Source organism: Perna viridis, chromosome 3 (assembly GCF_037379345.1).
Source record: "Perna viridis isolate PV_CMFRI_1.1 ecotype Kerala chromosome 3, ASM3737934v1, whole genome shotgun sequence".
NCBI lineage: Eukaryota > Metazoa > Mollusca > Bivalvia > Mytilida > Mytilidae > Perna > Perna viridis.
Window position 1 is genome coordinate 21,227,643 of NC_142447.1, and position 12,755 is coordinate 21,240,397.

Genomic DNA, 12,755 nt, shown 5'->3' on the forward strand with positions numbered 1-12,755 from the left:
CCCCTTGCCAAACCCTATAAACCACATACAAAACCACAAGACAATTCAAATGAAGTGCACAATAGCACCATATCATAAAGACAGTGTGAATGTTTAATAAAATTCCATTCAACTGTTTGAGAGGAGTTTCATATTATTACTGATGACGGACGGACTCGGACTGACGGACAGCATGATCACCATATACCTTCAGCTTTTCAAGTGGGTGTGTAATGATGATGACGCATGTGTACATGTACCGTCACGGATGATCTGAATAGATAAACAGATGTTTACTAGTTTTACTACAGTTGATATCGTTTACGGTAAGTTATATGTACTTTTATAAATTAATCAATTTTAATCATACATTGTAGAATCGAAAATAGCAATGACTTCCGATTCAGTTCGTCGAGTTATTACTTTTTGTTTTTTTATCCTTCCTTCTTTTTTAAACCTGCTCTAGTAGATGTAAATTTTGTGAGTACAAATGTAGTTTCTTATCAAAAATGACTGACCGAATATGCACATATTTTAGAACCAGTACCCAATCCGTTACCTGGTATGTCCTCAACATAAATTGAAAGATTTTGTTTCGGTATTGCTTTTCTGCCTTTAAGTTATTCTTTTTTGTGTTTCAGTATTGCTTTCCTGCCTTTAAGTTATTCTTTTTTGTGTTTCAGTATTGCTTTCCTGCCTTTAAGTTATTCTTTTTTGTGTTTCAGTATTGCTTTCCTGCCTTTAAGTTATTCTTTTTTGTGTTTCAGTATTGCTTTCCTGCCTTTAAGTTATTCTTTTTTGTGTTTCAGTATTGCTTTCCTGCCTTTAAGTTATTCTTTTTTGTGTTTCAGTATTGCTTTCCTGCCTTTAAGTTATTCTTTTTTTTGTCATTTATCTGCTTAACCTGAAGACACAGATGGATATTATCCAGACTTAATACAATAATACGTCCGTTTATGGAATTATACTTGATATCACTTCTTCCCGGCTTAATATTAATTCAAGATGGATGTCATTTCATTCAAAGTGAATTGACTTTATTTAAAGAGGAGAAAATCATTCAGACCTGACACTTCACCATGATATGTATGTCGAAGAAACTGAAGCGTTAATGGTTGTATTATCAACTGGGTTCTGCATACTTACGACCAGAAATAGCATTAATATCCTGTTTGTACCTACAGTTTCAGGATCTGAAAAATAGCATCATGGCAGCTTCATTTGCGTATACCCTGTAAATGCGATTGAGAACAAACCAGTATCGGAAAATTAAATTACGCTAGTTTCGATGATAGAATACAAATCAAAATATAGTTTTTCAAAGATATGGTTGACCATAATAGTCTAGTGGCGCCCAGAAGTTTACGAAAATGGCGTAATCAATATTACCCATATATCTTGGGTATTTAAAAATTTCGAAACGATATAGAAACAAAACGAAACGAAAAGGATTGATAAAAAAGAATTAAAACCAAACAATTCGAAACAAAATGAATCAAAACGAAATAATAAAAAAAAAACTATGCAAATCGAAACAAAATTAAACGAAATAAATGAAATTAAAGAAATCTTTCAAGGCGTTTCGCAATTCATAGAAACCATAATATTTACCTATGCTGGACATTGCGACCCGAAAACATTTCGGACCATGACAATCTATAGTTCCTTACGAATGCCGGACATTTCGGGCCATGGACATTTCAGACCATGACCGGGGCGGATCTAGGATTTGATTTTAGGGGGGGCGTTAATTGAATTTAATGCCGTGCAAAGCAAAGCAAAAAATATTATCGGTTGAAACTTGAGGTGAAATTTTTTTTTCTTACCGATTTAGGGGGGATCTGCACCTGATGATAATTAGGATAATGCATAAGCACATCCAATTAAAACCGTATATCATTACAAAACTTATCATATTGGAAGGTTGTAAGAATAATATATCAGATCAAAGCTGACAAAAATTATCAATGATGTTTTAAATTAATGTCTCTTCCGGAGCGTTAAAAGGTTTCACCTTCCTCATTTGGAGGCCCTTTGCAATTGATAGCAAACATGTTTTGACTAATTAATAATTAATTAATCAGGGCACATGTACTAATTCTTGATTACTTATATGTTATAATGTATATAACAATTAAACCCCCTTTTTTTCATTCTCATTGTTTGTACCATTTCAAGGGCATGTCTCGTTACTGATATAATAAAGAATGAAGTCCCATGTGGATCAATCAAATTAATTATTTATTTTGATTTAATATAAGGTTTCTCATTTTTGGTTCTCTTTGAGCAAACCAGGTTATGTTGGCTGGCTTGTTACTATAACGTCATGAAAGTCGATTTGTCCGCACAATCCCATGTAAAAAAAAGGTTGTGATTATGAATCAATTATTGATATTTGGACTGCCATTTATTAGAATTTAGTTACATGGAATGGTTTTATTTTTGAACATGTTATACGAAATAACTTAGTATCAGTTTACTCTTAAATTCAATAACTTACATTTTTCTATTACAGAGTTTTTAAGACAGACAAAAGCCATGCTTTCTCTTATTTCTAATCTTCTGGTCGAAGATCTTGGTGGTGATAGCTTGCACGAACTAGAAGGCCTCAAAACAGCTTCCTTTTTGAAACCGATGGCGGTGATGATAGCAAAATGTCCTAAAATGTGGCAATTTTTCGCGAAGGAACAGTACCAGGCTTATGATATTTTAGTACGTCTTGTGTTTACTCCATCTGTATTAGAACATTTTGAATAAATATACTTTCGCGTGTTGTAAAAAACTGAATCAATCTGTTAGACAACTAATAAGCAGTCAAGGCATATCCAACTACTGATATTAATACATGACGGAATGAACGAATTTTACGTGCAGATGTAGAGTTGCTCATCAAAATAACACAGACCAAGTTCGAGTAAGGCCAATACTGTACTATTAGAAGTTACATGCGTGATCTTTTTCCAATCGGATATGAATGAAATAATTAAAGTTGTCTTTCTTTTACCGCAAACACTTTTTCACTAAGCCTAATCTTATTTACAGGTTCAAAATGTTGTTGAGGGAGACATTGAGCCATTGTCAAACATAAAAATCCATTCAAAGGAGTTAATAAATGAGTACCAGAAAGAACGAAAACTCGATGTTAACATTGGCGGAAAAGCGTCTCTTGAAATATTTTCGAAGCTTCCTCAAATTAAAGCTGAGGCAACAATCGCTGGTGGCATTTCAGTTAATATAAAAACAAATGGATTGACATTAAAAACTGTTGACGAAACTGCTTTTGAAAAGGCATTCAGAGACAGGTATAATTATATACTTTCTAAGATGAAGATCGATTCATTAAAATTAACGCCCATAAATGCCGGCGTACCGCAAGGTTTGATTTTAGGACCTCTGTTATTTATTATATTTATAAACGACATCATTGTAGACATAGATGCGACTATTAAGTTATTTGCTGACGATACTAGCCTGTTTGTAACCGTCGATTCGCCTGCTACCGCCGCAAATATCTTAAATAATGACCTGGCGAAAATTCACCAGTGGGCTACTACTTGGCTTGTAAAATTTAATCCACAGAAAACCGACACGATGCTTATTTCGCGCAAGTCTACACGAGTGGTACATCCGGTATTAAAGATGAACGATCACGACATACAGGAAGTGACAAGCTATAAGCATTTGGGTATAACATTTTCAGATAACGGATCGTGGCATAATCACATCGACAATATTGTCAAAAAAGCGTTTACCCGTGTAAATGCACTTCGTCGCTTGAGATTAGTTTTTGATAGATTTACACTAAAAAAATGTATTTCTCGTACGTTAGACTACTAATGGCATATGGTGACGTCATTTGGGACAACAATATAGAATATTTGTCTGAAAAAGTCGAGAGTGTGCAAATCGAGGCCATGCGATTAGTAACGGGTGGGATTAAACTAACTTCTATAGCAAAATTCTACGTTGAGACTGGGTGGAAAAAGCTCGCAGATCGAAAAAGAATCATAAACTTATTATGGTTCGTAAAATGGCGCATAAGAATGCTCCTGACTGTCTCTGTAACTTGATACCAAACACGGTTTCGGACCTGCATCATAATTTTACTCAACGTGGCCGAAATACGTACAAGAACCAATATCTATTCTGGTTACTTTTACCTTCAAGTGTCAAATTATGGAACAACTTGCCTCTCGACATTCGTGAGGCGTCGTCGTTAGAAACGTTCAAGAAATATTTGAAAGTTTAGAACATAACATGCCCAACATACTTCCATGTCGGCAGTAGAATCGGTCAGGTGTTCCATGCACGATTACGTATGGATAGTAGTTCTTTGAATGCTCATTTATTTGCGCGAATCTTGTCGATAACCCATATTGTAAATGCGGTCAATCTTAAACGTCTGCCCTTTATCTTCTTCACTGTAACAAGTATGGAGCAATTAGCCAGACATACATATTGTCGTTAGATTTACCAATCCCATTAACTCCCAAAATTTTGCTTCATGGATCAGATGCTCTAACTTTAGAACAATATATATATATATTTACAAATCTGCAAGAATATATAGTAGACAGTAAACAGTTTGTGAACACATAACTATAATCAATTACCTATTAGTGCATTTCCTACATGTACTTTATATTCCTCTCGCCACATATTATATTCTTCAACCTGTGAGCGTGCAATAGAACATAATTATGTGCTAACCAAATTGTCATTCTTATGTATATGTACAAAATCTACACTCAAACGAGACATTTTAAAAGCCTCTTAAATCTTTTTATCTAGAAAGGTGGGTGTATTTTAATAATTTTTTGTATTATCAATTGGTATTACAATATACATGTATACATGTACTTTATAATATACATGTATCTTTCAATGGTACTTACATTTCGAATTTCAAACGTATAGGAGAGTTGACAAAAGACACTCACTGGTTGCCCAATTTTTGAGGAAACAGAGACGTAGATTATGTGTTATAACAACCGTACTGGTATCAACCGGAGAGACAGTTATTGAATGTACTAGTAAGGGTGAAACATCTACAACTCTGTCAGCAGAGGTAGGAACCTATTTTAAATGCATGACGAGATTCCATTTTATTAGTACAACATGTACATGTACCTAGCGTTAGACACATTTTCGTCATCGATTAATGTAAGCATTGCCAGTGCCGAATTATAAAAAAAAACATAATCGAAAGGTGAACAGGTATGTAATTTACCGAGATCATGTACGTTGGATATTCGATGTTCGATATTCGACCTTCAAACTTTTCAATACCAAACTGATTATCAAACGCTGAAATCTTACCGTTTGATATTCGTTTCATATTCATTTCTGACAACTTATAAGAATATAAACACTAAATGAATATCAAATGGTTGATTATTTTCTGTTCGATATTTGTTTGACATTCGTTTCCGGTTTATATTGAATACAGAATAAATTTGAATATCAAACAGAATATCAAACGGGATTTTTTTCTGTTCGATATTCGTTTGACATTCGTTTCAGGGTTAAATACTGACTATAGAATGGATTTGAATATCAAACTGAATATCAAACAGGAGTTTGGTCTGTTCGATATTCGTTTGACATTCGTTTCCGGTCTATATATTGAATATAGAATGGATTTTAATATCAAACTGAATATCAAGCAGGATTTTTTTTGCTGTTCGATATTCGCTTGACATTCATTTCCGGGTTGTACAATGAATATAGAACGGATTTGAATATCAAATTGAATATCACATAGGATTCTTTGCTGTTCGGTATTCGTTTTACATTCGTTTCCAGGTTATATATTGAATTTAGAATGGATTTGAATATCAGACAGAAGTTTGGTCTGTTCGATATTCCTTTGACATTCGTTTCTCAGACTGGTTTATATATTGAATTTACAATGGATTTGAATATCAAACTGAATATCGAGCAGGATATTTTTCTGTTCGATATTCGTTTAACATTTGTTTCCGGTTTATATACTGAATATAAAACGGATTTCAATATCAAACTGAATACCATACAGGAGTTTGGTCTGTTCGATATTCGCTTGACATTCGTTTCCGGTTTATATATTGAATATAGAATGGTTTTGAATATCAAACTGAATATCAAACAGGATTTTTTGCTGTTCGATTATCGTTCGACATTTGATTCCGGTTTATACATTGTATATTGAATATAGAATGGATTTGAATATCAAACTGAATATCAAACAGTTAGTTTGGTCTGTTCGATATTCGTTTGACATTCGTTTCCGGCTTATATATTTAATATTGAATGGATTTGAATATCAAACTGAATATCAAACGGGTTTTTTTCTGATCGATATTCGTATACATATGAATTTAGTTACTTTATGTTCTTTGTTGTGTATGTCTGTTTTCCATATATGGTCTTTGTCCCTGGATGACATTCTTTTGATTACCGCTATAACCTTGGTTCTCTTGATTACTCTCTCATCTACCATATACTTGCGTACATGGACTGCACATAGATTATTTTAATACTTTTTGAGAAAATGTAATAGCATAAATAGACATTTAAATTTCATTTCAGATCTCTCTTACAAGTGTATTTTAGAGCGTATCTGAAAACTTTTAAATATCGTATGATATTAGTATTATTTTCCCATTTTCTCGTAGTTTAACAGTAAATGCGGTAAAATATCAAGCCTTTAATGAAAAGGAAAATTATTTAAACATATCAAAAATATACACAATATACCACGGCTATCATTTACAGTTATGAAGGACGTGAATAAACATGGTTCGTACGGTGTCAATACATGACGAATCGTGACGGCTGGAAAAAAAAAGAAAGAAAACTGTTCAAAAAAGCAAATTCAATATCGGTAAAGGGTATGCGTTCATTTCTTCCCTTTTTTAATACTAAAGGATGCCCACGAAATCGCGGTCGATTGAGCAAAGTGTGGACACAGTACTAATTTGACGGATCCAAACAAAATGAATAATCATTGTAAAGGATCTACGATCATCTACCATACATCAATGGTGTACAGTTATGTTCAAATTGCTTTTAAATTAGTGGTTTAAGAGAAGTTGACCATTAACCTGTCATGGGGAGTTAGTTGTTTTTTCGCAAAAGTATGTACTTTTCTAACGCATCTAAGCGAATCCTTTTTTTTTATCATTCACACTACTATTTTTCAACCCTTCTGTACCAAATTATCTCTTCTCCAAAGTCAGGATCGAAATATTTTTGAAAACCATTTTTCATTTACCATAAATATAAAAGAAATAAAAGTAGGCAAACAGGAAGTAGACATTTGTCCAACATAAAATCCAATCCCACGATATGGGACACAGAACCAAAACTGCATACCAATTTTCAAGACCCTGTGATATATAGTTGCTGAGAAAAAATTTAACGAAAATTTTCGTCATTTACCCTAAATGTTGAAAAATAAACTAAGTCGGTACACAGACCTAAAATCCTATCCCACGATATGGGACCCATACTGAATCTGCATAATAACTTTCAAGACCATATCATATGTAGTTGGAAAATTTTCGTCATTTTACTATAAATGTTGAAAAATATGTTAAGTTGGCATACAAGATATGGAAATAGACATGCCGGACATTTCCCGGGGAATTTTGGCATGACTGTCATTCTCTGTTTGTTTGTTATCGACGATGATCCAGTCTTTTTTTTTTTTTTTTTTTTTGTTCCACCCAATAGGCAGGGGTTTTGCACATGAAAAGGGGGAGAGGTCCGGACTATGGCCTTGTCTTTGGGTGCAGGTGTTTTAACACATAAAAGGGTTGAATGTTTCAGGTGCAGATGTTTTTATTACACATAAAAGGGGGCAGGTTTACACGCGGACTTCGGGTGCAGGTAATTTTACGCATAAACAGTGGGAAGGTTTACTTCTACACATTCTAAATGTGTGAACATATCATTTCCTGTTTGTTTGTGATTGATGATCCAGCTGTTTTTGTTTTTGTTTTTGTTTTTTGTTTTTGTTTTTTTTTTATCTTTGTTTTTCTTAAAGTTCTGCTCCAACCAGTTAAAAGGTGCAAAATAAATTCTAAAATTACTCAAAACAATGGCAGTCATGCTAGTTTACACATTAAAAGGGGGAGGGGTCCGGACTTCGGGTGCAGATGTTTACATACAGAAGGGGGAAGGTTTATTACGACATGTTCTACGCTTTTCCGTTTCTGGACAGTTTTGCACCACAGAAAAATGGTGGGTGTCCTTTAATTAAGCAAAATAATGAACTAACAATACTCGTGGTACACATGTACACATGATCTGACAGTACGTCGATTGAGCATGCGCAAAAGCGTATTATAACACTTGAACCAATGACGGTCTTCAAATTTGGATATTTTCCCAAATATTCGCGTTTTCCATAGAAAACAGATTGTTTCAAAGACAAATTTAGGAAGTACACAACACTACATTTATACCTCATATAACAAATATATTCGACCTTATATGGTTTCAGATCTAGAGGAATTACAGCTCAAAGAAATCGGTCTCTTCCTTCAGTAGTATAGATATTGTGCTGTTTGTTTATCTTGTATATAATTCTAGTAATATTTTGCAAGGTACATGGACAGGGGCTTTCGGCCAATCTCAATGTCAAGAGCAACAAGACTGGAAACTTTTCCATTGCCCCTGATACTGTTTTGGCATGTAGCTGGAAATACTTTGACGTTGACAAAGAAACACACAAGATTTCACCAGATTATTTGACTTCTATCGGGAAAGGTATGTTTTAAATTAATGCATGGAAAAAAAACTACGTAATTATTACCAACAGTTAAAAAAATAAAGCACCAGAACAGCTCTAGACTTCCAGCTTTGTAAGCATTTGTTAAAGGTTTTCGTTTGTTTGTTTGTTTGTTTGTTTTTTTATTTTTTCATTTTCCAAATTTAAATTACGAACAACTTAAATGCAAAAATAACAATTTTATCTAAGACAAATATCTGAACCAAGTGTTTACGTAGGCTACTGGAACTCAGTTTTCTCATAGTCAGTATTAAAACGTTAAAAGCTCTTCCTCAAAACCAGACATAAGCTTATGATTAATGATTTATGCATTTCTTAATTCCAAATATTTTTTCATTAGAAGCCTTTTTTAGGCCTCATAGAAACGATATTCAAAAACAAAAGCGCAAATGAAAGTTGCCCAGTGAAGATATTAACACTTAAACTTTGGTTATGTTCTACTACATAAAGTATACGGGAAAATTTTCCGCTAGAATTTTTGTATATATTAAAGCCAGTCAAAAATATGTCACGGTATATAACAGATCCAAGTCAATGAATATCGGAAGAGCTCCTTAAATTATCTTGAGACATGATAAATCACCCCCTGCCTGGTTTATAAACTGAACCATACTTAAGATTTTTATCAGATTTACGATTAAAATATAGAAACTTATACTGCATCCAATGTTAAACCTAAGACAATTCAGGACTGTGTCCTCTATCCTAATTTACTAGCCGAATCGTCGTTTCTTTATTAAGGCGGGCCAGTAATGATGTTAATGTCGGGGCAAGAAAGGCAGAAAACTCCCGAGGAAATCCTTGAAAATCTAGAGAAACCCCTTCAAAGTATAAATGATCTGAAGAAAGAAGATCTTATGATGTTCAGAACATCTCTGAGAACCATAATGGGCAGTCCTACAGACATAGACAACTTATCAGAAGTGGTAAGTAATACATTTGATTAAATGTGAACATTAAATCTCCGAAACAACAAATTCTTTTAGTTATCGTATTAAAACACTTGCTGGTATTGTAATAATTGTTTCTTCAAAGATATGGTACACTTCTAAGTTGTAAAATGAATCAGATTCAACAGCCATGAGCGGGAGTATAAAATGTAAGTCCTCTAAATTCTTTCGCAGAGGTATATTGCTATTTCAAAGGCTTGGCACATATTCAGCACTGAACTAAGCCTCACCAGAAAACGTATTCAAGTCCTAGCAATCCTTGATAGCAGAGCAACTAATATAAGCTAGCGGAGCAATGTATACGTACAATGTAGTAAACCAAAACGCGGTTATCCGGTCTACTAAGGACAGTGGTTCTATGTAGGTTTTCGGTACAATATAATTCGTACTGAATTTTTAGTTTCGTTTTCATTAAGAAAATAAAATAACAAAAAGAAACAATGAAGATATTGTTTGTGGCTGTTTTGTATCATGTTCAATAACTCTATAATTGTTTAACTATCACTTACGCTTTTATTTCAGTTCGAAACACATGATGAGTTCACAAGACCGTCTCTAAGTACCAGTCTTCCAGAGTCCCAACTGGAAAACAATGAAGCTTTCGGAAATATACTCCGCTTGGCCGGGTTTACTCGCAAGGTAATGTGACTTAAAAAAGTTTCATTTCAACGAATTTAACCAGCACGGTTTTGCATCTAACTTTGCTTTATTTCAAACTGTACTTCTTACAATATATATTACATTTGAAAATATGTACATCGTCTGATATTACAGACATATCAAATATAGTTTGGTAGCGTGTTTATGTAGCAAATAACTTCAAAATATTTGAATAATGCGTGTGATTAAAATGGCGTCTTATAATACCTTCTTAGAAGCTTTGATGTTTGAATAAATTAATAAAGATGATTTCACGTTACTCATTAAATACGTGTACAGTACTATAAACGGGAAAATGTCTGTCATTTTTTGCTTACAGGCCTTTTATTAAATCAAATTTAACATAAGAACAAAAAGTGCACTCGATTGAATTGTCATACTCTTTAGACTGTTTTGTTTCTTCTTTTTTTTGCATATTTTTTAATGGAAATATTTGAAAATATTTTAAAGATTTTAATATTTATAAACTTTTAAGAACACATTCTGAATCAGATTTTTTGTACAAAAGTACAATTGTCAAATATCTGCTTAGTTTCCACTGTATAATGTTTAGCAGAAGACAGGTCGTGACCCGTATTTTTCTTCATAACTTACAGGGAGACGAACTGAAATGGACAGACTATTCTCAATACCCACTATCACAGCTTGTACCTCTCCTGTCAGATGCCTTGACAGGTCTTGAATTAAATGAATTACAATATATTCTAGAGACTGACAAAACCCAGAAGGATACAATCATCAACATCGTAAGTATTGCATAAGTGTAGGGAATGGGGTCTGGGAGTAGGCCGGAGCGTCAACAGAGCAACTCAGCGACTAGTAATACACACGGTGACCTAGTTCTCCGATCAGATATCCTGAAGGCTTAATCCAACTAAGTACCATTCTGTGTAAGAATCAGGCAATGGGTAGCGCATCATTTTTCTCAAATTGAATACATCTATTTAACAACCGAAAAGCTATTTAAATTTATCCTAAAGCATCTGTGACGTTGATATTTTTTTTAAAACTGGTCATATAGGGAAAAGTGCGGGGAATAATTTCCCGCCATTTTTCCATAATGCATTTCAACTAAATTTGATCTATCAATATTTTGAAAAGGCAGACTTTACAAACACTTTGATGGTTATTTCTGGAGGTTATAAAGTATAAGGCTATAAAATTTATGTTTTTTTTTGTCTTCATGTGCCAGACCTTAATATACATGTATACATGCACATTCTGCCTGATTCTTAGACAAAGAAGTACTTGAAACTAGACTTATCAATTGTTCTATTCAGTCACTGCATGCAGGGTCTAACAACATTACATTCTACTTTCTGTTCTGATGGCTTTTCTGATCCGCCAATCTGATTTCATCTTTAAAGATTTTGAAAGGATTATTTAATGGAATGCGAGGATTCTTATAAGGTCATCAGAACAGAAAGTAGAATTGAAAGGTCGAATTTTAACTAGATTGCCTAAATGCTGTGATCTGTTACTATAAACGACTAACACATCTGTTAACAAAATACCCCGTAGTGGCGGTCGCTTAAGAGTGGAGAGCACACGCCGAACAACCTAACAATTATTACAACACACGTTTCACTCAATTACAAGATAGCCAGTATTCAGTTTTGAATGATATAAAAATTGAAATTCTCATAAATACATTGGAATATATGATGAGTAGGTACATATCTATTAGTAAATTCTGTTCTCATTTTTAGATAAAATCTTCAGTTAATCCTGCTTTGAAAAAGACGCTTGACGTAGAAAACATCAGATCTCAGATTCAACTCTCACCAGTTGCAGATATCCTTTCCGTCATGGAGTTTTGTTATGAAACAGTTTCAATTCAAAAATCGCAGAAAGTAGAGTACGTGTATTGCTTACTCAACGTAATATAAACATTACTGATACATGTAGGAAAAATGAACTACTTTGGAAGGTATCAGAAAATTTATTTGGCGATAGGTTATAGAACTGTCATCCTGGCACATAACATCGACTGTCAGGATCTAACCAGAGAATTGTGAGACAAGACTTTTGGAATGTTAACTCATTCATCAAATAATGGTGACTAGCAATGCCAGCTCAAATTATTATTGTCTGTTGAAAGTAGTTCCCGACTCTTATGACCATTATTTTTTTTTTGTAATCATTTGCTAATAAATTGCTATTAAAATAAATAAGTACACAACGCCTATTCGAAAATATATTGCAAATATCACATTTTTTTTTATTTTTTTAATACAAAAAGATTGTGATGTACTTTCAGCCACAATAAACATACCGAACCTTTCATGATTTGATTCGTTCCACAAAAGCAAGTACTGAAATTTTTAGAATGGGTTAGATTAGATTCTGTTCCTGAAATTTATGAAAGAAGAGAGGTTTCAGGGTTCAAT

At 33.6% G+C, this 12,755-nt stretch overlaps 1 protein-coding gene across 1 annotated transcript; it reads left to right on the top strand.

Annotated features, from left to right (window-relative positions):
• The first annotated feature begins 156 nt into the window (after window positions 1-156).
• On the top strand, window positions 157-12,551 carry LOC148621409 (uncharacterized). Its single transcript, XM_088575754.1, has 9 exons — window positions 157-305; window positions 2,495-2,691; window positions 3,022-3,281; window positions 4,897-5,047; window positions 8,571-8,733; window positions 9,497-9,681; window positions 10,228-10,344; window positions 10,962-11,111; window positions 12,075-12,551. Exons 1-9 carry the CDS (start codon window positions 269-271, stop codon window positions 12,252-12,254), a joined length of 1,440 nt encoding a protein of 479 aa, XP_088431880.1. The 5' UTR covers window positions 157-268; the 3' UTR covers window positions 12,255-12,551.
• Window positions 12,552-12,755: the final 204 nt, after the last annotated feature.